This window comes from Elephantulus edwardii, unplaced genomic scaffold (genome assembly GCF_000299155.1).
Source record: "Elephantulus edwardii isolate Elephantulus edwardi_28Jun2011 unplaced genomic scaffold, EleEdw1.0 scaffold00181, whole genome shotgun sequence".
In the NCBI taxonomy this organism is placed as follows: Eukaryota; Metazoa; Chordata; class Mammalia; order Macroscelidea; family Macroscelididae; genus Elephantulus; species Elephantulus edwardii.
In genome coordinates this window covers 339,875-363,337 of record NW_006399931.1, presented here as the reverse complement: position 1 = coordinate 363,337, position 23,463 = coordinate 339,875, and the positions used below count along the sequence as shown (strand labels likewise).

The window sequence follows — 23,463 nt, the reverse complement described above, 5'->3', positions numbered from 1 at the left end:
TTGAGAGCATAGGAGGTCCCCCACCCCCATTCCCCTCTTCTAGCGCCTCCTACTCCCAAGCTGTTGTTGAGGGGATGGTGGTCTCTGTGCCCCTCAAGTTGAGGCCCTCTGGGGGAGGGGTTGTGAATCTGAAATATGTTTCCTAGGAGAGGGAGCAGAGGAGACATCTAAGCCAGCGTTGGAAAGGTTTCACACGGGGCCCGGTGTGAAGTGCAGACACAGAGAGCATAAGTGCTAGCCTGTTGGGACAAATGAGCGAAATCTCAGAGGGTGGCGATGACAGCTCACTCGCAGCCATACTCGGGGTTGTACATTCTCAGCTGAGAACAAGAAAGAATTTTGTTGTCATTACCTGCTGTCAGATTGTCTCCCAACTCATCACAGCCCTGCGTGCCACAGAACCAAACGACCCCCACCTGTCCTGCACCATCGACATGACCAGCTGCAGATTGTACCGCTGTGATCAGAGCCTTTTTCTTGGCTAATTTTCAGAAGTGGATCACCAGGTCTTTCTTCAACACCTTACAGTATATAGAAAGGCAGTGGTTGTGTGTAAGAGTACCAAGGATCAGATCCCACGCTTCTGCTTGGAAATAGAGAATTCGCACTAGGCCCTCAAAGGATCCTGGGAGGCATCTTGCCCAGCAACCACATTTTCTTCATGAGAAAGTGAAAAAGAATGACTGCCTAGTAGTTAGTTATTTTGGCCAAGGCCCAGCAGCTGACTAGCAAGCCTGGTCTGGTGGTTTTCCTACTGATCCACACTGTCTAGGGGAAGCCCTTGGTCCGCATGGCTGCCATTGTAGCTGGGCGTTCAGCAGTGTTACCAGTCAACCCAAGTTCCTGTGGCCTAGGTTCTACCCAAGGGTGGAAAGCACAGAAGAAAATCCCTCACCACACTCTGCCTTGGATGGGGACGTGCTGAGGGGGAGCCCCACCTAGTGACATCCCCTCTTTCTGAGTATGCCAACCAGTGGCCTGGCAGTGTGAGGACACAGAGCCAGACCCAGAGACCCTCAGGCCTCACTCCGACTTCCTCCATCAGCTAAGACTGTGCGTGCTCCTTTGAAGCCTTCAGCGCCCCCCCTTATCTGAGCTCCCCAGAGACAACAGCTGTGTGCATCTGTTTCACTTGTGTTCATGGCCATTTTCTCGGACTCCTCCCCCTCTCCCCTCTCTCCAGACAAATGGCTTTGAGAGGTCGCAGCCAGGGAGAGAATTTGGCTCCATTGACCCATATACTTTGGCAAAAATGCTTCAGTCAAGGTCAGAGGACCTAGCTAGCCAAGCTGGCTCCACCCCAGATTAGAACAGAACCCCTTCTCTACAGGTTAGCACTTATGCTCAGAGCCCTCTTTAGGTTTGTCACTGTGAGTCTGGAGCTCTGGAAATAGCACATACAAGGGCAGGAGGCCCCTCTGCTTTCTGGCACCAGCTTACTATGTGACCCTAAGCTAGAGTCTCTGTCTCTCCCTTTCTCCTGTCAAGGAGAACAGTTTTTCTGTCTCTATGAACTATCGAAAATGTGAATAAGTCACTTTGGGCCTGTTTTCTTTCTTCTTTACCTGGGGCTGGGTCTGAGGAAGAATTTTAACGTCCTGGGTCGTTGACCTTCCTAGGGGACCATTGTTCTAAGAGTCACTTTCCCCCCAGGTACAGGGCTAGAGTCGAAAGACTGATTTCCCCAGTTCAAGGGCCCTCTCTGTCTTCCCAGCTCCGCTCAGGGCTGGCTACTGTGTTTGTTTTTTTTCTGTAGGGTGCCCCATCCTGGTCACAGTCCTTTTTCTTCGTGGGGAGCACTAAGCGTGAACTGTTTGTCAATCCCTTTGCAGCACAAGTTCACGTTCTAGCCAGCTGCTGGGGAGCCAGGGCAGGGGGTGTCTGTGCCTGGAACAGGAAGGGGGCTCAGGTGGCAGCAGCCACCTCCTGCTCCAGCAGCCCTGACCCAAGGGGCATTTGGAGCCTGACTCAAAGCCGCCGGCTCCTCTGAGAACGGGACCAGTTCCTCCTCTTCGTGTTTCAAATCTCACTTCCTCTTTTGCCTGGGACTTCTGATTCTGTTCCCAGAATCCTGTTGCTGGGTTACAGACCATTGGCTTGGAGTCATTGCCTTAAGATCCCAGAAGTTGTGTTTGTTTCTTTCAGTTAAGAGACAGACCCACCCTGCCTGGAGTGAGACCGCTCTGTGCAGAGGGAAGACATGGGTGGCACGCTCGCTATCAGCCTGGGACAGATATTGGCAGGAACATCATCAGTGCTGCCACAGCTGCCACCTCCTCGCTTACTGGTCCTTTTGCCACCCGGAGCAGCAGTTAGCTGGCTTGAGTTCAACAGAACCTACTAGCTCAGACGCCCAGTCCCTGCGACTCACCCTAGACTTACGGCGCCTTGTTACCTGCACTGATGGCCACACCTCTTTTCTGGCCTCAGTAAAGTGTACTTGTCTCTCTTTTCCCTTCTAGACTTTGGGATCCAGGGAGTAGGGATGGTTTGCTCATTTCTGATTCTCAGTGCCTGCCCTGTGGCGGGGTTGTGTGGGTGGGGTGTTTGTTGACTGTTCACTGAAGGGTGACTGCACGTCCACCCTGCAGGGTAAGGGCATGGTCCCCTCCCTCCCTCCCTCATGGACGATGCTCTCTCAACCTGTGGTACCACTTCAGCTCCTGAAGAATTCTGGGTGCCGAGTGAGGTTGTTCACAGCTTTAGTCTGCTTAGCTCCATGGTCAACACTTTTGGCACCAGCAGCCAGGAAATTAAAAGACGTATTGTGATGGGAAAATCTGCTGTTAGGGACCTCTCCAAAGTATTGAAGAGCAGTGGTGTCTCTCTAGAGACTAAGGTGCATCTGATACAGGCCATTGTCTTTGCAATCACTTGTTATACATCAGAGAGCTGGGCAATGATTAGGGAGGATAGAAGGAGAATTGATGCCTTTGAGCTGTGGTGCTGGAGAAGAGTATTGAGAGTACCATGGACTGCTAAGAAAACAGATTCATCTTGGAGAGGGTTAAAGCGGGCTGCTTCTTGGTGGCAAGTATTCTGAGGCTTCGTCTGATATACTTTGGACATGTTGTAAGGAAGGATCGGTCTTTGGAGAGGGACATCATGCTTGGGAGGGTGGAGGGACAGTGTAGGCGGGGAAGACCCTCTATGAGGTGGATTGATTGGAGCAATCGGGAGGGGAGTGTCAGAGACAGTGCGATTGGCACAGGACAGAGCAGAGTTTAGGGCTGTTGTACATAGGGTCACTATGAGTCGTACGCTACTCGACGGCACAGAACAACAACAGCATGTACCCCTGGGACCTGGCAGCCCTGCCCCAAGCCACGCCAGCCAGAATGGCAGCCATGCCTCCAGCCTCTCCTTCAAGCCTCATGTCATGAGTCAAGTTCATGGCACCAGGATGTTTTCTTTTTGCTGCAGCACAAGTCCCAGGTGGTTTGAGGAATTGAATCTGTGTCACCCAAGTCTTCCCCAGGCTGATCCTGGTCGCTGGTGAGGCATCATCTTCGGCAAGTCCACTCTCCCATCCAGGACTCCTGCCTTGGTGTCCCCGAGTCCTTTGGAACTGCCCAGACTCCCTGTAGTACCGCTTCAGATAACCTCACTCTGAGTCAGAAACCATGAGGAAATAGCAAGGCATTGAGCCTGGGGAAAAAATCCCTCCTGGGCAGAATCCCTCCAGAGCACCCTCCTACTAGCTGACACTACTACCCATCAGTTGAAGGGACCCTTTTTTCCTTCCACTTCCCACCAGCTGGCACCTACCAACGGAGTGGACCCTTCCTGCCACCTGGTACATTAGGAAACAGCCCCATTGCCTCTCTTTCCTTCTCCACCTCCCCCAACAGCTATAAGGCTTCAGTAATTAAGGAGTCAGGTCCTCTCCATATGTACAGCAACCAAAAAGTAGAAACACCAAAGATGAGAATGAAACCTCCACATCTCTCTGAAAAGCTACAAACATGCCTTCTTGACCTCCCGGTAACTCCGTGTGGGGAGCACTCTGGTGGCCTAGTTGGAAGAAGTCGCACTAGCAACCCAAAGGCACAGGATTCGAACCAGCAAGGGAGAAAGACGGGCAGTCTCATCCTGTGTGATTTATGGCCTCTCACACTCTGCTGGAGGATCAAGTCACTTCTGGTTCTATGGAATGCAACAGTAACAATAGCTCCATTTGCTAGCTTGTTATGTGCCTTTGAGTTGCCTGCAACTCATAGTGACCCTGTGTACAAGGGCCCTAAGCTCTGCCCTATCCTGTGCCAGTCTTACTGTCTCTGACACATCTACCCCCGCAGTCACTGAGTCAATCCATCTCATCGAGGATCTTCCTCTCTTGCTCTGTAGCAAGTGGAAACCAGCAAGAGCCTTTAAAAAAGAGACCCTCTCTCTGTAAATGTTCATTGAAATGAATTTTAAAAAAAGAGACCCTCACCAAGGCAGGATCTATCACCCAGCTGAAAGGGAAGGCTTTTAACTCCCTGGCTCCCTGATAATTTGGCTAAAATAAAATTTAAAAAAAAAAAAAAAGAGACCAGAGGCAGCACCTCTCAGACTTCTGAGCAGGTCGAAGCTCCAGGGCCGGGCACCTACTTGTCTACACAGCTGCCAGTTCTTGGATTCCTTTTGTCATTTATAACGCACTTAAAACCAGCCATGGCCTGAGGAAAAAGCCAACAGATCGACCCCGGATAGTCCCTGAAATGAGCCCTGTGAAAGTCCCATTCCAGTAGCATAACCCACCTGGTCCAGAGAGGAAAAACCAAGAGCCATCTTTGCCTGGATAAACTGCCACCTCAGGACAGTGGGGTCAGGGGGCCCCAGAAAGAGCAGCACATGCAGAGGCTAGGTGACAAGAGGGGAGCCTGTGACAGTTTCTGTTTCATCTAGAATTAAGGATCGAAAGGACTGAGACACTAAAGGTGGCGACCCCTCTCACCAAAACTTTCTTGCGAGTGGTGCAAAGATTTTTATTTCCGCACCGGACTTACTCTTTCCTCAGCTGTCTTCCCAGCCACTGCCCTCAAAAGAGGAGAGAGGTTGCCTAGAAGAGGTGTGGCCCATCAGCTTTAATTGGTGTTATAAAGCAAAATGTATATGGAAGATTGAATGAAGAGTCAATGTAATTGGTAAACCTTCACCCAAGTTAAAATTTTAAAAAAAGAGGTATGGCCTTGACACAGATGCCTCCCTCCTTGCTGACTGGATTGGAGTGTGGAAGACATGGGCTTGGGTGCTGGAGGAGGCTGGGGGCCCTGCTTTCCAGGAAGTGGAGTTTCCCTGGAGCCACCTTGTGCCTTCCTGGTGCTATTTTCCTACCCTTTCCTCCCCCCACCCCTGTTTTGACATCACCAGCTGTCCTTCCCGTCTCCCCCCTCCCAGAGTCCCTTGTCACGTGATGCCCTTGGTCATGTGATGCCCTGGGGTGAAGGTGCACGTGCTGGGTGCTGAGAGGCAGAGAGAGGATGGCAGTAATGAGTATGGGATCAGGAGGCTTTGGGGACGTGCAGATCCTAATCGCTAATCCGCTGCAGCCTAATCCCACTAAGCCCTCTGTAGCCACTCGCTAACTAAGCCACCTGCAGAAAGTTACTGGAACATCATTTCTGGCAAACGGAGATGCTAACACGTCTGTTGGCGTTGGGGTCAGATTTGGATGAGGTGATGTGTATGAGGGATCTTGGGTGGTGTAGTCCGTAAGGAGCTACGTTGGTGGTTCGAATCCGCAGGAGAAAGATGGACAATCTCCAGCCCACGCTGTGCAGTGTTCAGCCTCCAGAAACCTACTGGAGGGTCAGCTGTGAGTCGGTTCTGACACGATAGCAGTGAGTTTGAGGGGTGTTTTTGAGTGCATGTAAATTGCCCAGTCCCTGACCCCTTAGCTCTCAATATCAGAAACTAAAACTCACTGTCCCAGGGATTCAGACTCGTGATGACTGCCCATCTTCCTCCCATAGAGGGGCTGGAACTGCTGACCTTTTGGTTAGTGGTGCATCATGCTACAAACACCACCACCAGAGCTCCTTAGCTCTTATTAAGAAGCAGCTGTTGCAGCTGTTGGAAATGGCCGTTAGAGATCGCTTGCTGACCGTGGACATGGAGACTTAGGGTGAGTCCTCCTGGGGTGGGGAGGACAAAGGGGAGTGACCAGTAGGTGGGTACTGAGTTTCAGCAAGGGCCAACCTTGAGCCCTCCCTCTTTCCTCTTTCACCTTAGTATCCCCTTAAAATGAGATGCCAAGGAACAATGCCTTTATAGCTTATGGTTTACAGAGAAGATTCATATATTATCAGGGACAGAGACGCCTCTGCAGTCTCCACAGGTCATTACTCAGGACTCGTCACCCCACCTTGGTCTTGCTGTGCTGACCCGAGGGAATGAACCCCAAGAGAAAAGGATTTGTCCTATAATTGTCTGCATTTGGGCTTTAGAGGCTAGAGATCTGTGACCTCTCCTCTCATGGGTACAGATGACCCCAGTGGGGTCGTCCAAGGGGTGGGATGAGGGTATTTTCACAAATATCAAATCATGACTGTCTTTTCCCAATTTAAAAAAAACAAACAAAAAAACAAAGTAGTGGAGGAAATTGTTTCCACTTTCTGTTTTCTCCCATGCACGTTAGTCCTTGGCGCTGCTTATCTGCCTGAGAGTGCTTGGAGAAGGCAGAGGGACAGGGAGTAAACAAATACTGTGGAGAAACTAGAAAACTATTTATTTAGAGGATTGGCTTTTATTTTATGAGATGCAGAGACATACGTCTCACAGCGATATCATCTGTTAGTAAAATTGTTTCTCATTTCCGTGATAGAAATTAATATGTTGTGCCTGCTCGCGCAATGCTGTGTGCAGTATCCTTGCCAAAAAGGTTTAATCTGAATCTAATCGTGTGGAAACAATCAGAAGAATCCAAACTGAAGGACGTTCTGCAGAGACACTGGCCCGACCTTAGACAATGTCATTGTCAAAACCACAGTCAGTGTCACAAAGAAGGAGAGCCCTCAAAGGGTAAGGAGGCAGACTCCATCTCCCCAAGGGCAGAAGAGCTACCTGGGCAATTTGGAATTCTTCTGTGCTGGAGACTTGTCCTTTCTCCCCTGTTTCTTTCTTTATTTTGTCGCTTGTTTATGTCAGCGTGGACTTAGATAATTTTATACTTTGGGTAATAGCCCAGTACACATTTATTTGAATTGATGCTCTAACTGACCCAGCGTTGGCCTTTGGGAACGTGTTCATTTGGCCTCTGTGTTCCCTTTAGGTACTACTGCCAACAAAGCTACAGGCTCATCTTGCATATTTCCTGCCTCAGTTCTGCTCTTGGATGCTGTCAAGCTGATTCTGACTCATGGTAACCCCAAGTGACTCATGGTAACCCCATGGGACAGAGTAGAACTTCCCTGTAGGTTTCCAGAGGTAGATGTGGGAAAGATTGAAGTAATTTTACTTGGCTCCACAATCAACACCCATGGTACCAGCAGTCAAGAAATGAAAAGACATGCACACCCATGTTTATCATGGCTTTGTTCACAACAACAAAGAGTTGGAAACAACCTAAGTGCCCATCAACAAACTAATGGATAGAGAAGCTGTGGTATATTCACACAATGGAATACTACGCTGCAAGGAACTCATGCAATATTATTCAAAATGAGTGACCCTGGAGGACATTATGCTGCGTGAAATATCCCAGTCCCAAAAGGACAAATACTGCATAGCGCCACTGTTGTAAAACGGGACTGACATCGAGATTGGGGGGAGACTGAGAAAAATGGGATAAATAATGTATACTTGCATTGAAACAGATGAGGGAGAGAACTGTTTAAAAGGGATATGTGATTAGGTATTATTGTCATGATAGGAGTCCAGAATGAAGACTGAACGGTGGAGTGGACTCGGTGGGAGGGATTTTAAAACAATGAAGAAATTTTTTTACTTTTCAAAGAGAAGAGCAAATTTGGGGGTAGGGGAGAGGTTGGGGCAGGGAGAAAAGTGCAACAATGAATGAATGGAAATCCAAAGTCTCTGGTAACTTTCATTAAAATTAATAAAAAAAGAAAAAGGAATGAAAAGATGTGCCACATAGGAGAAATGTGCTGTCAAGGACCTCTCCACAGTTTTAAAAGCAACAGTGACAGTTTAAAGACTAAGATGTGCCTAATCCAAGCCACGGTATTTTCAGGTATGTATCTGAAAGTTGGACAGTGACTAAGGATGAGGGAAGAATTGATGCCTTTGAGGGTAATCTTCATGGAGAGTGCTGAATTGCAGTGGACTGCCAAAAGAGCAAGCAAATCTGTTTTGAAGGAAGTGCAACCCCAGGGCTCCTTAGAGGCAAGGATGGTGACATTTCATCTCACTCACTTTGGACATGTTCCCGGGAGGAACCGGTCCTTGGAGAGACACATCGTGCTGGAACAGGCAGAGGGTTGGCAAAAGAGGAAGACCAGTAACAAGCTGAATTGACACAGTGACTACCACAGCGGACTTGAGCGGGACAGAGACCCTGAAGATGGCGGGACAGGCAGGGTTCAGCTCTGTTGTTCATACGGTCGCTATGAATCATAGCCGGCTTGATGGCACCCAGCAGCAGCAGTCTTTACAGGAGCAGATCTGCAGGTCTTTGTCTTAAGGAGCTGGTGGTGAATTTGAACCACCAACTTTTGAGTTAGCTGCTCAGCACTTAACCTTGTACCACCAGGATTCACAGAATTAGCCCTTTCTCCAAAGAACCCAAAACCAACCAAACCCACTGCCTCTGAGTCTGTTCCAACTCATGGCGACCCTGCTTAGGTTTCCAAGGCCATACATACATCTTTGCAGGAGGAGACTGCCCCCTCGTTCTTCTATGGAGCATCTGGTGGATTTGAACTGCCAGCCTTTCAGTTAGCAGCCCAGTACTTCAGTCACTGCACCTCCAGGCCTCCTTCCCAAAGAAGAAGGCATTTTCATTCCATGGCTACTACTCACCTTACACACAGACAAACCTGTCCACTGCCAGTCAAGCCAGTTCCAGCTCCCAGAGGTCCTGTCCCACAGGCTGTCCAAAGTTGTGATCTTTACAGCTGGAAGCAGGCTGCCATCTCTTTCTTTCCACAGAGCAGCTAATGGATTTGAACCACTGGCTTTTTGGTTAGTATCCCAACACTCAACCCACTGTACCACCAAACTTTACATAAGGATAAAAGTATTGGCTCATGCAAACTATTTTATATCATTTGATGGATAACTTTCCAGGAACATTTCTTTCACTAAAAGCTAGACTCAGCTATTTTTAAAACTCTATCTATCTAGCTTTTAAAAGTTGCCAGGCTTCTTCCAGCCAGACTGTGAAAAGCCTTTCTTGAGAGAAGTGTCTTTATCTCCATCCCCATCACAAGAGGAGACGTGGTGGTGGTGGTGGTTGTGTTAGGGGGATTTTGTCGCAAAAATTGAGATTGGCCAGGGGGGGATGGGTGGGAACAGAGGAGTAAGGGTGGGCAGGGAGAAATCATAGGGTCTCACAATTTGGTGTGTGTGCGTGGGGGTTGAAGAAAATGGGAAAGATCTGGTGGGGATCTGGAAAGACAGGGTAATGGTGGGCATAGTTCAATGGTAATTCATTTAATAAACACAGTGAATGAGAAGGGAGCTCTGGTGGCCTAGTGGTAATCCCCTAGTGCAATCCCGAAGACACATGGTTCAAATCCACCAGAGTCTCTGCTGGAGAAGGAGGGGCAATCTCCTCTGTCAGTCAGATGCAATTCGATAGTACACAACAAGAAAAAACAAACAAAAACCCCCAAAGTAAATGAAAATGCTTGTATGAAACAGTGTGAATGAAAGATAGTGTGAAACACAATGTATATGAACTTTATAAGCAAACCAATGTCATTGATTGCCTTCGAGTCGAGTATGACTCATAGCGACCCTATGAACAAAAGGCCTAAACCCTTTCTATAACTATCGTCATTTATCAAAGTCCATAGAGTTTCCAGAGGCATGTTGTTTAGGAAGTGGATGCTACTCTTGCTTCCAATATAAAAGAAAACTTTTTAAAACCCCCTGAGATTGGAAAATTTGCTTTGGTCCACATTTTGCCACCTCACCCATCTGCATTCGATCGAGTGTCATTTTTCCTCTTTTGACTTCTGTTCCATCACCTATAAAGAGAGGTAGCTGCCCAGGCTTACTCTCAAGGCTGTGTTTAGCCCCAAATGTTGTGATATTGACAGCCACCCCAACATTGGAATGAGCAGTAGTTCAGAACTTGGGGCCACTGGTGGGGGTGGGAATAAAAGTGGGGAAGGGCAAAGAGTGACCCCACAGGTAAGAGAAGTGCAGGATTGTAGGTTTGCCCAGCTGGGGCCAGGTGAGAGACATCATCAGTGATGGGTCAGTATTACCATTAACGCTCTGTCCTGATTTTAGCATAGCTGGCGTCTGCTCCAGAGCACTGGCTGCTTGTGTGTCAACCTTGGCTGCACACCGGAACCACCTGGGGAATGTTGTTATTGTTGTTGTGTGCTGTCAAATCCGAACCGACCCCTAGCTAACGCTCTAGAGGGTATTGGGTTTTCAGAGGCAAGAAATCACACCGGATGATTGTCCATCCTTTTCTCTTGGAGCAGCTGCTGGATTTGAACTTTGTACCTTTGGGTTGGCAGCACAGTTTCTTACCGCTAAGCCACCAGCACTCCTTGGCTTATGGCCTCATATTACCCCAACCTGTTTTCATCATCATACCTCCTTCTCTGTTATAAAGTCTCTTCTGGAAAATCCCCCCCTTTTTACAAGCCTTGATTTGATCCTCTCTGTGAAGTCCTGTTTCCCGTGTAAGGTAACACAGTCACAAGTTGTGGACGCTAGGACAGGGACACCTGTGTTGGGATGGTGTTTAGCACAGTAGAGGTGGAATATGCTTCGTTAACCCATTGTCATCAAGTTGATTCTGCCTCACAGAGACCGTGGAGAGCAGGGGAACTGCCCACAGGGTCTCCAAGGTTGTACATTTTACTAAAAGCAGCCTGCTACACTTCCTGTGGAGTGGCTCGTGGGTTTAAACCACCAACGCTCTTGTTAGCAGACAAGCACTTCCCCACTGCACCACGAGGACTCCTTCGTGCTTAATTACAGGCCCATAAATAGAATGAGGTTCCCAGTGACCCAAGGCCTCTCTTTACTTTCTCTTTCTCTTCTCAGCTGTTAGATTTGAATCAGAGACCATCTATTTGGAAAGTTGTGCACTCTAATTAAAATGTAACCTGTGAAAACAGAAATGAGGAGTTGCCTGGAAGTGACAGAAAAAAAGAGCAGATACACATCTCTCAGTAATTCCAAAAAATGATACTCAGAACAGCATTGGCTGTGTCAGTTTAAAGACTGTCTCAGAAACTCAGTCACTGTGGTCAAGAACTGTGCCACCGGTCCTGGGAGTGCCCGTGGTCTCTGTGACACTGTGTGTCCACCTCCTGCCTGAGTGCTTGAGCCTGGGTGTGCAGTTTTAACAAGCCAGCTGGCACCTCTGGCCCCATGCACCACTCACAGGGAGCTTCCTCTCGCCTGGGCCAAGAGCGTGAGGGTGAGCAGGTAGAGGACACGTCAGGTCCTGAGCCAGAGGTAGGTGATGGGACCAGGCCCAGGGGAGAGGCTGTACCTACTACCAGCAGAGAAGGATCCTAAAAGCCTTGGTGAGAGTGTCTCATACTCAATGTCTCCTCCATACCTGACACCTGGCAGAGGCCCTCCATGAAGGGAGTCCACAAGGAAAAATGTCTCTCTGCTGAAGGACACTTCACTTCACTTGAATCTACGTCAACACCTGTGGCAACAGCAGTCACATCAAAAGATACGTTGCATTGGGAAAATGTCCTATCAAGGGCCTCTCCAAAGGGCTAAAGAGCAACAATGTCAGTCTAAAGACTAAGGTGTGCCTGATCTAAGCCACGTATTTTCAGTTGCTTCTTTTGCATCTGAAAGTTGAATAAGGATGTCAGAAGAGTCAATGCCTTTGAACTGGGGTGTTGGAGAAGAGTACTGAATATCTCATGGACTGCCAAAAGAATTTAAAAGTTGGGGAGCTCTGGTGGCCTAGTGGCAAGGAACTGCAACTACAATCCCAGAGGGGCACAGTTCGAATCCACCAGATGCTCTGCCAGGGAAGGAGGGACAATCTCCTCCTGTACCAGTTAGATCTGATTTGACGGTACACGCACACAAAAATAAATAATAAAAAAGAAAAAGAATTTAAAAGTCTGGTTTATTTTGTTTTTAAGAACTAACAAGTCTATCTTGAAGGAAGTGCAACGAGGTGTTCCTTACAGGCAAGATTGGCGAGAGTCCGTCTCATATTTTGGGCATGTTGTCAAGAGGGGTCAATTCTTAGAAAAAGACAGACTAGGAAAGGTCAAAGAGAGGAAGGTCTTTAATGAGGTGGACAAAATGTCCCTATCTGTCAGGTCAGGCATGTGGGAGACCAGAAGGGTGGTTGCAGGTCGGCCACGGTTCAGGTCTGTTGCTCAGACAGGGTCCCCATGAACGGTGGTCGACTCAACAACAGCTAACAACACTGAGGGACAAGGAGCCCTGATTGCACGGTGGTTAAGCACGAAGTGATGAAGGTCAGTGGTTCAAACCCATCTGCGTCTACATGGAAAAAATGATGTGGCGGCCTCTCCCTGAAGGTGACAGCCTTGGAAACGTGCTGAGCGGTTCTTCTGTGTGTCTGAGGGTTCCTGTGAGTGAGAATCAGGAGTGGGTGTGGCTTTACTAAAGGCTCCTCAGTAGCAGCTGTCAGTCAGCTCTGTGGGGACCTCCCAGGAGGCAGGGCACTGTGCTCCTTATGGCTTTCAGAGGCCAGCTCTTCAGTGGTCGGTCCTGACACTTGCCTTCCAGAAAGCCTCTGGGTAGGTATGAATCGCCAAGCTTTGGGTTAGCAGCCAAGTTCACTAATCATTTGTACCACCTAGTGACTCCTAAGAGACTCGTCTTACCCTATTAACTACTGTTAAGTCCCAGCTTCCTCTCCCACCAGAACCCTGGGGTGGCTCTTTGCAGCTGGTTCTCAGTGCAGCACTGTGGGACCCAGCCAGCGACCTCCTTCCCCATTGAGTTGGTCAAGTCCCTGCTGCTAAGAACTCCCTCCAGCCAGACCTTGGCCTTGGTGATTGCCATGGCAACAGCCAGCTGCTGCTTAGCACCAGCCTGGGGACTGGGCACCAAGGGGAGGGGGAGCAGTGCACACTGGAGCTTCTTGCTTTCCTGGAGGCCCAGGGGCAGGAGAGGCCTTGTGGGGACTTCTGTGGGTCTCTGAAGGGTTGGTTCGTTACAGAGAAACCAAGAAGTTGGAATGTCTAAACTCCTCTTCCACACGGCATCACGGTTTATAAAACTGTAGGTTCCTTGACTGAGGGAGGGCTAGTGTTTTACACACACACACACGCACACACACGCACACACTCTCTCTCACACACTCTCTGAGACTCATGCATACGCTCCTTCACACTTTCTCTCTTGCACTTGACACCATCTTGACCTAGAGGGTTAGAGCTGAGAGCATGCTGTCTCCTTAGGTCTGCATTAGCTTTATCACCTGCTCTTTGATGTAGAAGAATTCCTGGTGCCATAATAACTATGTGTTGGGTTGGTACCTGAAAGGTTGGCAGTCCAATCTGCTGGCCACTCAGAGAACAATGTGGCAGTCCACTCGAGTGAAGGCTGCTTACAGCCTCCGAACCCCCATGGGACAGTTCTGCTCTGTCCTGCAGGGCTGCTGTGTGTGGGAACTGACTTGATGGCAGTTAGTTGTTTTTTTTATGCAGATAAACTTGAATTCAGAACTTCACAGTTTCTGTGTCCCTGCACAAGAAATGATAGCAAATATCTGCTTCTAGGCACTGTGCCACACATTGTTTGGTTTCATTTTTGCATAACTTTATGAGATACAGGGTTTTGAGGAGTTGTTTTAAATTTCTATCTCAGATATAAAAACTGAGGCTTGGCATTTTAGCCCAGCATGGGCCCAGGTGTGACTGACTCCCAAGACATGTTCTTCACCATAGTTCCGTATTAACTTTCTATTGCCTTACCTTCCTCATCTGTAAAATGAGTGGGTCACAATAAATTGTGGCTAACCTTGAGAAGAATGCCTGACTATACTCATGTAATACCTATCCTTGGACCAGGAAGCAGTCTTCAGAACACAGCAAGGAAACACTGCACGGTTCAAAATCAATAAAGGTGTGTGCCAAGGATATGTTCTTTCTCTGTAATTTTTTAATCTGTATGTAAAACAAATTATTCAGGAGGCTGGATTTTATGAGGAGGAATGTGGCATTAGGATTGGAGGAAGACTCATCAACAACCTGTGTTATGCCATGACACAGCCTTGCTTGCAGAAACTGAGGAGGATTTGAAGCATTTGCAGCAAAAGGTCATGGACTGCAGTCTCCAATGTAGACTGATGCTCAACATTAAGAAAGCAAAGATTCTCACCACTGGGTCAAGTGGCAGCGCTGTGATAGATGGAGAAGAGATTGAGATTGCAGACAATTTCAGTTTACTCAGTTCTACAATCCGTTGGCATCAGCAGTCAGGAAATCAAAAGATGAATTGCATTGGGAAAACCTGCTCTCAGGGACCAGAGTGCTAAAGAGCAGTGATGTCAGTCTGGAGACTAAGGTGCACCTGATCCAGGCCATGATCTTCACAATTAATTTGCTATGCATCAAAAAGCTGGACAGTAAATAACAATGACAGAAGAATTGATGCCTTTGAGTTGTGGTGCTGGAGAGGAATATTGAACCATGGACAGCCAAGAGAACAAGTAGGTCTGTCCTGAAGAGGGTGAAGCCAAGTTGCTCCTTGGAGGCAAAGATTTTGACGCTTCAGCTCACATACTTTGGGCATGTTGCCAAGAAGGACCAGTCCTTGGAGAAGGACATCGTGTTTGGAAGGGTGGAGAAGACGACACTGGATGAGATGGATTGACATAGTAACTGAGATAATGGGAGTAGGGTTCAGAACTGTTGTACATAGGGTCGCTATGAGTCCTGAGTGACTCAATAGCACATAACAGCAGTAGTGACCTTGTCTCTGTCTGTTTGCCAGCAATGAACAGCGACACCCTGATGGGGGTAAGCATGATGGAGACACACCACTCTGGGAGCCATTCAGAGAGTCAATCCAGCTCAACTTTATTGGGGGCTGCAGCTCATTTATGTACAAGCAAGTAAACAGGAAGACAGAATAGGGTGGGCTTGCAGACGTGGGACATGTGGTTTGGATAGAACCTCAGCCTCATGTGGACCACTCCCAGATCAACAGACGTGGCAGCCATCTTCCCAAGTGGCTAGCTTTCTCAAGCTGGTACGGCCAAACACAGGGGAGCTTTCTCTATCCCTTATTAAAGGCTGTTGGGAGGCTTGCACTTACCCGGAGCTTAGGCGATCTGTCCTGAACAGAAGCCCTCCCTTCCTCCCCAACATGACCTTACACGATGGTTTTATGTGAAAGCCAGTAAGCACTTTGTGGACAGGAAACACTGACAGGTAAGTGCCATGGGACAACTGGGAAGGAGAGAAAGTCTCACCTCTGGGCCTGGTCATCACCTCCCACTACCTTTCTTTAGGGCTACGAAGCCACTTTCCAGATCTCACAATCTGGCACTTTCTGTCCGCTCAGGTGATCTCCATGGTGATGGTGGCTGTGGGTGTTTATGCTCGGCTGATGAAGCATGCAGGTGAGCTGGGGGACCCCGCCATCCCACAGGACCCTTCTGTGTCCTGCCCCTTCCACCTCCCTTAGCACTGGTCCTTAAACTTGACTTCTTCCATAAGCGTTGGGGCTGAAGGCTGCAGACTTCATGGGGCTGAGCCACCTTGCCCATCCTACCAGGCTCTCCTGAGCCCCTGTGGAGCTTATAATATATGCCTTTGAGGTTTAGGGGGCTCAGGCTGCTGGGAGCATGCACAGTCAAGAGCTCTGGGCCCTCCCTGCTCTATTCTGGGGTAACTCAATCTCCATTCCTCTTGGCTTCACAAAGTCTCTGGGAAACGGAATTTTCAAGGCTGGGGAGCCTAGCACCGTTCTAATTTTATTCTGGAGTGAAAGCAGCCCCTCCTCTTAAGTCCAGGGAATAAAGAATCTTCACAAATTCCGCCATTTAAATGCCATACAAACCATTCTGGACCCATGTTTATTCTTGGGGAAGGGAATTGTAACTCCCCATGGCCTTTATTCAGTTGGACTGGAGTCCCCAACCAGGGGAAAGAGAACAGTCGGACCCCTGCCCCACCCCTGGGGCTCTGGTAGGCACCAGGCTCAAACCCAGGCCTGATCCTTTGTCCCCAGAAGCAGCCCTGGCCTGTTTGGCAGTGGACCCCGCCATTCTGCTGATCGTGGTGGGTATCCTCATGTTCCTGCTCACCTTCTGCGGGTGCATCGGGTCCCTCCGTGAGAACATCTGCCTCCTGCAGACGGTAAGTGCTCAGGGGCCTGTCAGGAAGGCGGGTGCCGGGGAGGGGCGCCCACAGCCTTTGCGTTCTTGTGTTGGCACCTCTCTAAGGACAGTGGGTACCCAGGGTCTGATGGAAAGACGAGTGCCGTGCCTACAAGCCTTTCCATTTCTTCTGCCTCACCCCAAACCAGTGCTGCCCACACCTCAGGGATCCAGGGACAGGGTGCCCCTGAGAAAAGAGCCGAGTCCCCAGCTCTCCTGCAGCCGTGGGGGTGCTCTCTGGAGCTGCTCCTCGTGGTAACGGGCTCTCTTTCCTCCTCCACAGTTCTCCCTCTGCCTCACTGTGGTCTTCCTGCTCCAGCTGGCCGCTGGGGTCCTGGGCTTCGTCTTCTCTGACAAGGTATCAGTTGGGAGCCGAGAGGCCTCCGCAGGTGTGAGCCAGGTGGAGGAGTGGAAGGTTCAGCTCACACTTGACCCACTTAATTAACCCCAGCACACCTTCCCTCAAGAGGCAGCCAGCTGTGAAAGGTGCTCCTTAAGGACATATGAATGAACGGATTTTAGTATCACCAGGTTCGACTTCCTCCAGACTTTCTTTCCGAGAAGAAAGGTCTGTCCCATGGTTTTTGGGACTTTACTTTCTTATAGATATGTCTTTATACCTTAAAAAAAAATAAAAAACACAAAACACCAGGTTGAAAGACAATCTCAAGATCCTAAGGGGTTTTGCTCTGGCCATCTGAGAGGACTGTGGGGAAGTTTAAATAATCCACAAACTTTAATATCAAATGACTAAGAAATATATAATTACTAAGTGGGCCACAGACTGCCTGAATCTTATTTGCTGGTTTGTTAGTTGGGGGAAAACATTTGTTTATTAGAGCCAAAGAGGTGAGGAGAGAAGGACATGTGACTTTGTTTTTCTATTTTTATTTTTTTTTTACATGAGTGGAAAGTTTACACAGGTTTTCTATTCGATTATGTGTACATATTTTGTTTTATAGCATTTTAATTGCCATTTCATGCAGTTTATACACATTTGACCTTACGACACGAATTACCGTTGATTAAATAAGTGTGACTTTGAGCTGTGTTTCCTGTGTCTAGTCTGCTATGTGTTGACCGCTCCTTGGAACTTAAGATCCAGTATTACTTTCCCAAAGGGCAAAGTTAGCCGGAGGCGGAATGGAGGACTGTGAAGATGGAACTTTGAAAAACCAGTGGAACAGGAAGTAAGGGAGCCTGACAGACAACTAGGAAAAGGACAGCTTCGGCGTTAATTGAGAATTACCTAGTTCTCCAAGTTTAGTGAAGTCTGAAAATGATTGAGAAGAGCCCCTTTGTAGCTAAGGAGGTGCAATTCCCCTTATGCCCACTGGAGGTCAGCGCCTCTATTCAGAGAGCCTTTTCCTACTAAAGCTGTTTTCTCTGCTTTTGCTTCAAGCAAGTTATTTTGCGGTCCTACTGGCAAGAAGTAAATTAGGTAATGTTGTTGTGTGCCACTGGGTGGATTCTGATTCATAGCAAACCCATATGACGGGACGATGTTGTTGTGGTGGTGAGTTGTTGAGTCAGAACTGATTCCTAACTGACCCACCAGCTGGTTTGCTGAGGCAGTAAATCACACAGGAGGAGCTTGTCCAGCCTTCTCCTTGGAGCAGGTGGAGGATTCAAGCCGTGTGCCTTTGGGACTGCAGCGCAGCTTCTTACCACTAGGCCCCCAGGGCTCCCTACATGATGGGATAGGATGGCTTTAGAGTTTCCTGGGCGGTGATCTGTAGGGAAGAAGTTTGCCAGATGTTTTTTTCTCCAGGAAGCCCTTGATGGGATCAAACCAATAACTTTTTGGTTAGCAGTCAAACACTTCACCACTGTGCCACGAGGGTGTTTTGGTAGAATTGTTGTTTGGTGCCATCCATCTCAGCACAGTGACCCTGCGAACAGCAGAATGAAACTCCCCCTTGTTCTCTGCTGCCCTGCACGTGGTGCTGTCGTTAAACCAATACTGCTGCCAGCATGTCCGTCTCTTACTGGAAGTTTGTCTTTCTCACTGACTCTGTATGTCTTGGAGAAAGTGCAGCCAGAGTGTTCCTCAAAGGCATGAGTGGCCAAGCTTTGTCTCACATACTTTGGACATGTGGTTAGGGGGGGCTGTTCCTCGGAAAAGGACACCATGCTGGAAAAAGTCGGGGGGCTCAGTGAAAAAGAGGAGGGCCGTCAATGAGATGGATTGGCACAGTGACTGCGGCAATCAAGTGTGTCAGAGACGATGACAGTGGTGCGGGATAGGACAGGTCCGGATCTGTTGTTCATAGGGTCGCTATAATTTGGCAACTTAATGGCACCCAACAGCAGTCGCATCCTTTCCCAAACGTGATGTCCTACTCCAGTGACTGGTCCTTTTAACTTGCTCAAAGTACTTCAGCTGAAGTTTCGCCATCTTTGCTTCTGAGGGACATTCTGGCTGTTTTCCTTCCAAAACAGATTTGTTTGTTCATCCGACAGTCCCTGGTGGATTCACTGTTCTTCGACAGCACCATAATTCAAAGGCATCCATTCTTTCCTAGTCTTCCTTAGTCATCATCTGGCTTTCACATGCATTTGAGACAGTTGAAAAGAGCATAGCCTGAGTCAAGTGCGCCTTCGTCATCAAAGGGACATTTTTGCTTTTTAACAATTTGAAGAGGTCTTTTAGAGCATATTTGTTCAATGCAACATAGCATGAAATAGAAGTAAATAAATGTTGCATTGTCTTGACAGTGGCTTCCACCCGCGACTGCAAACACAGCAGAGGATCTTCTCCCAGGACAGTGGCTACAACAGGGCCTTCTAGCACTAGGACAAGGTTCCGATTTCAAAGCTGGCCTCATAGAGATCTGAGATCACTGTTACTTCTGCAGGAGCAGCGATCCAGGGCTTAGTCCTGTGTCCTGACTCTCCCCCATGTCCGGCAGGCCCGAGGGAAGGTGAGCGAGATCATCAACAATGCCATTGTGCACTACCGCGATGACTTGGACCTGCAGAACCTCATTGATTTTGGCCAGAAAAAGGTATGAGCCAAGGGTGGTAGGGTCCCGAGTCCACCTACCACAGGTGGTCTAGGAGGCTATGGGTGGCTGGTGACGTCAAAAGGGACACCTCACTCTCCCTCCAGAGCTGTAAGATTCCTCATCACCTGCCAGGTAATGGATTCTGGGAGGAGGGAAGAGGATAGAAGAGAAATATAATGGGAAGAACACCGACACTGTATGTGGTAATCTCCCACTTGTGTTTAAAAAGAAAATGAAGAAAGAACATACATTTCTTATTTGCAAAAGAAACCTGAAAGGATACATAAGAAATCACAGATGGTAGTTCCTTATAGGGCATGAACTGGACAGATTTTAAAATAGTATCTACTCTTTTTTATTATTAATAATTTTGAAAGTTTACAGAGGCTTGGGATTTCCATTCATTAATTGTTGCACTTTTCTCCCTGCCCACTCCCTCCTCCCCCATTCACTCTTCTCCTTGAAAAGTAAAACTCTTTCATTGTTATGCAATCCCTCCTCCCTAATGTTTTGATTGTATTTTTGTTTTAAAATATTTTTAAAATATATTTCATTTGAGTGAAAGTTTACAAAGTTAGTTTTCCATTCAAGACTTTATACACGTTTTGTGTCATGAGCAAAAACTCATTGCTGTCGAGTCTGGACTGACTCGGAGCTGACTCTCCAGCAGTTTTTCAGAGACTTTAAATCCACAAGAGATCCCCCAGTTTTCTCCCATGAAGCTGCAAGTGGATTTGAACCAGCAGAGAGGTGCCTCATTGGTTTAGCAGCACATCTCCTTGAGCACTGGGCCACCCGAGCTGCCGGTTGCTCCATGATATTGGCTGTAATCCCCTCCATGTAGTTGCACTTTCCCCACTTCCTCCCTAGGCTTCCCATTTCCATTCACCCTTCTGTCCTGACCCTTTCTGCCTCTGAGCTTCATTTTTCAGCGAATGCTTCCCTTTTGGTCTTGTGTGGTTGATTATTTCGAGGAAGACATTCCTGATGTTATTATTCGCTTTGTAGGTGTATTGTTTAGGGAGAGGTTGATCCCTAGAAGTTGGGTTTAATTCCAGGCTTCAGGCGTGTCTGAGGACCACGGTTCCACCAACCTCTGTCATATCACCAAGTCTGTTCTTTTTTTATTTTTAATTTTGTTCTACAGACTCATCATCATGTTTGTTTGTTAGATTTGGTTTTGTTTCTCCCCCGCTTCACTCAGACTTTCTCTTATTATCCTGGTTAGAGCTATTGGTAGCCTTGCACTTCCTGCTTCTGCTCTCTGGTTTGCTGGTCCGTTCAGTCCTTTGGACAATTGTTTCTTTGAGTCTTTGGTTTTCTTTGCTGCATTGATCTGGACAAGGAGAAACAAATAGCCTTATGTTAGATAGCCACTTGCAAACTTTTAAGACCCTGGTTGCTCCTCGTCAAAGCGGTCTGTCTTTGGAGGATTCTCAAGGCAGTCAGCCTAGATGCCCCCCAAGATAAAAAGTTCCATTTTAAATTAGTTTTTGAAACCAGAGCTGAGTCCTTCTTTCCCTTCTGTTTGTTCTCTTTGGAGGAATTCAGCCCCCAAACACGGAAGACTCCCCTCTTGTGCCCTCTGTCCTAAGAAAAAGGCATTCAGGACTATTTCAGCTGATGGATGTGGGCACCCACTTTTCCCAGGCTCCCCCCTTTTCCCAGGCTCTGCTGTGCAGAACCGAAGACCCAGAAACCTCCCAGTTGACTTCACAGTCAAATGTGTTAAACAGAATAGCCCTACAGCAGTAAGTCAGGCACTGCAGTAAGTTTATCACGACGTAGAAAGTAATGGACGTTTTCCAACAGTGTCCTCAGATGAAGGCTGCTGAGACGCTTGAGCTCACGAGTCAAGCCTGAGTTTAAACATAACCTGGAGTTACAGGCAGAGGCAGACCAGAGGCTTGAAGCTGCCCTGGTCACCTCAGCACGTGGTGCGGGAGCCCTGTAACCTCTGTGGGGGTCTGTGTTGCAGTTCAGCTGCTGTGGAGGGATCTCCTACAAGGACTGGTCCCTGAACATGTACTTCAACTGCTCGGAGGACAACCCCAGCCGCGAGCGCTGCTCCGTGCCTTACTCCTGCTGCTTGCCCACTCCCAACCAGGTGAGCACTGAGTCCTGTTGGCCTCCTGTCCCGCCTCCAGAGAGAGATCCGAGCCCGGTTCCTGTTAGGGCAGCTACTGGCAGGCTCCCCGTCCATCCGTAACCAATCAAGTGTGGTGGGCCGCTGCCAAGGGTTTTTCTTAACCTTGGCCTGGTGGCTCTGGTTTTACCCCTGCCACCCACCTGAGAGATCAGAAGGGACAGCTCTGAGGCAAGATCTGGACTCTGACCTCAGAGAAAGGGAAGTCCGGGACTTCTTAGTGCCCAACAGTGTCCTTCATGTTGTTGTTAAGTGGCATCGAGTCGTTGGCGACCCTGTGAACAAAAGACCTGGACACCTGTATAACTTCCGTCCTTTCTCCAGGTTCGTAGGGTTTCCAGAGGCAAGCTATTACGGAAGTGGATGCCACTCCTGCTTCCAGGCCAGGCTTGTTTTATTCAGGAAGCGCCACCCAACACTGTCCACCATGAGTAACCATTATCACATTTGACACATCAGTGTCACAGTATTCAGCATCACGGCAACCACGAGTTACCTCTGTACAGCAAGTGGACACGACGTACCAGGGTTATACGACCTAGAAGAATGTTTCACCCAAAACAATTACAGGCAGGCCTGAGGGCCACGGTTTAGTCACCCAATGGTGGAGGGGTTGGGGCTGAGAAGACCCTCAGCAAGGGCCCGGGACAAACTGTTACGGGGATGGGAATCTCATCTGGCTTGCTTGCACTCCCCAGGCAGTGATCAACACCATGTGTGGCCAAGGTATGCAGGCCCTTGACTACCTGGAAGCTAGTAAAGTCATCTACACCAATGGCTGTATTGACAAGCTGGTCAACTGGATACATAGCAACCTCTTCTTGCTTGGCGGTGTGGCACTGGGCCTGGCCATCCCCCAGGTACCTTGGCCTAGAAGGCCCTGGGCCCCCACAACCTCCAAAAAGACTGCTTTCTTTGGGGGAAGGCACCTGGGGAGCAGTTGGGTGGCGGAGCATTGGCACTGCTAAGGGGCAGAGGGAGTGGAGGGGGTGGCTGTTGGGAATGGTGGGGTGCTAAATCAGACCCCGTTCCTCCTGGCCTCTCCCAGCTGGTGGGAATTCTGCTGTCCCAGATCCTGGTGAACCAGATCAAAGACCAGATCAAGCTTCAGCTCTACAACCAGCAGCACCGGGCTGACCCGTGGTACTAAGCCACCTCGCCAGGGTGATGGGCGAGTCTCAGCCACCCACAACAGTGGGTCCAACTCAGCACCACGTGGAGATGTGGATCCCAGCCCCCAGCGATGGTCCTGTGGGAAGCAGCCAGCTCCAGGAAGGCAGAAGGCAGTGTTCACCCCACTCTCTGCAGGGCACCCTGGCCCCCAGCCCAGCCCAGCCCAGCCCAGCCCAGGCCGCCACTGCTAGGCAGCTCTCTGTCTTGCTTCTCATCTTGAGCATTGGGGTTTGTTTTTTTCAGGGTTTGTTTAGACAGATATTTGGGGGTGCTGGCTGCTTCTTTATCAGGGAGGCCCTGCAGCCACAGGCTCTGTGGGGACTTGACTGCTGTCCTGAGTCCTGCCTGCGCAGAGCAGACCCCAGCAGCCCCTGCCTGGAGCCCAGTTGGCCTGAAAGGAAGGAGGTGGAGCGAGCAGTGAGCTTGGGGGTCGCCTGGGGACAGCTGTATGTGTTGGTTCGAGTGGAAGGGGATATGTTTACCAACTGCTCGCCCTGCCATTCCCCAGGTAGCGTGAGCTACGCCCTCGTTGCCATGGAAACATGGCAGCACAGGCGAGGGTGCAGCAGTGGCCAAATTCAGCTCACTAGCCCCTTTTGAGAAAGGTTTGGAACCAGGGTCCCTCATCTCTGCAGCCAGCAGAGCGGGACTGAGCCATATGTGCC

At 49.0% G+C, this 23,463-nt stretch overlaps 1 protein-coding gene across 1 annotated transcript in view; it reads left to right on the top strand.

The window, feature by feature from the left end:
* TSPAN33 (tetraspanin 33) overlaps positions 1 to 22,775 on the top strand; it is a 23,917-nt gene extending 1,142 nt beyond the window's left edge. Inside the window, exons 2-8 of the mRNA XM_006896047.1 lie at positions 15,655 to 15,712; positions 16,324 to 16,451; positions 16,755 to 16,829; positions 19,384 to 19,479; positions 21,458 to 21,586; positions 22,324 to 22,485; positions 22,674 to 22,775. Coding sequence (XP_006896109.1) covers positions 15,655 to 15,712; positions 16,324 to 16,451; positions 16,755 to 16,829; positions 19,384 to 19,479; positions 21,458 to 21,586; positions 22,324 to 22,485; positions 22,674 to 22,775 — 750 coding nt within the window. The remainder of the gene's footprint in view (positions 1 to 15,654; positions 15,713 to 16,323; positions 16,452 to 16,754; positions 16,830 to 19,383; positions 19,480 to 21,457; positions 21,587 to 22,323; positions 22,486 to 22,673) is intronic.
* Positions 22,776 to 23,463: the final 688 nt, after the last annotated feature.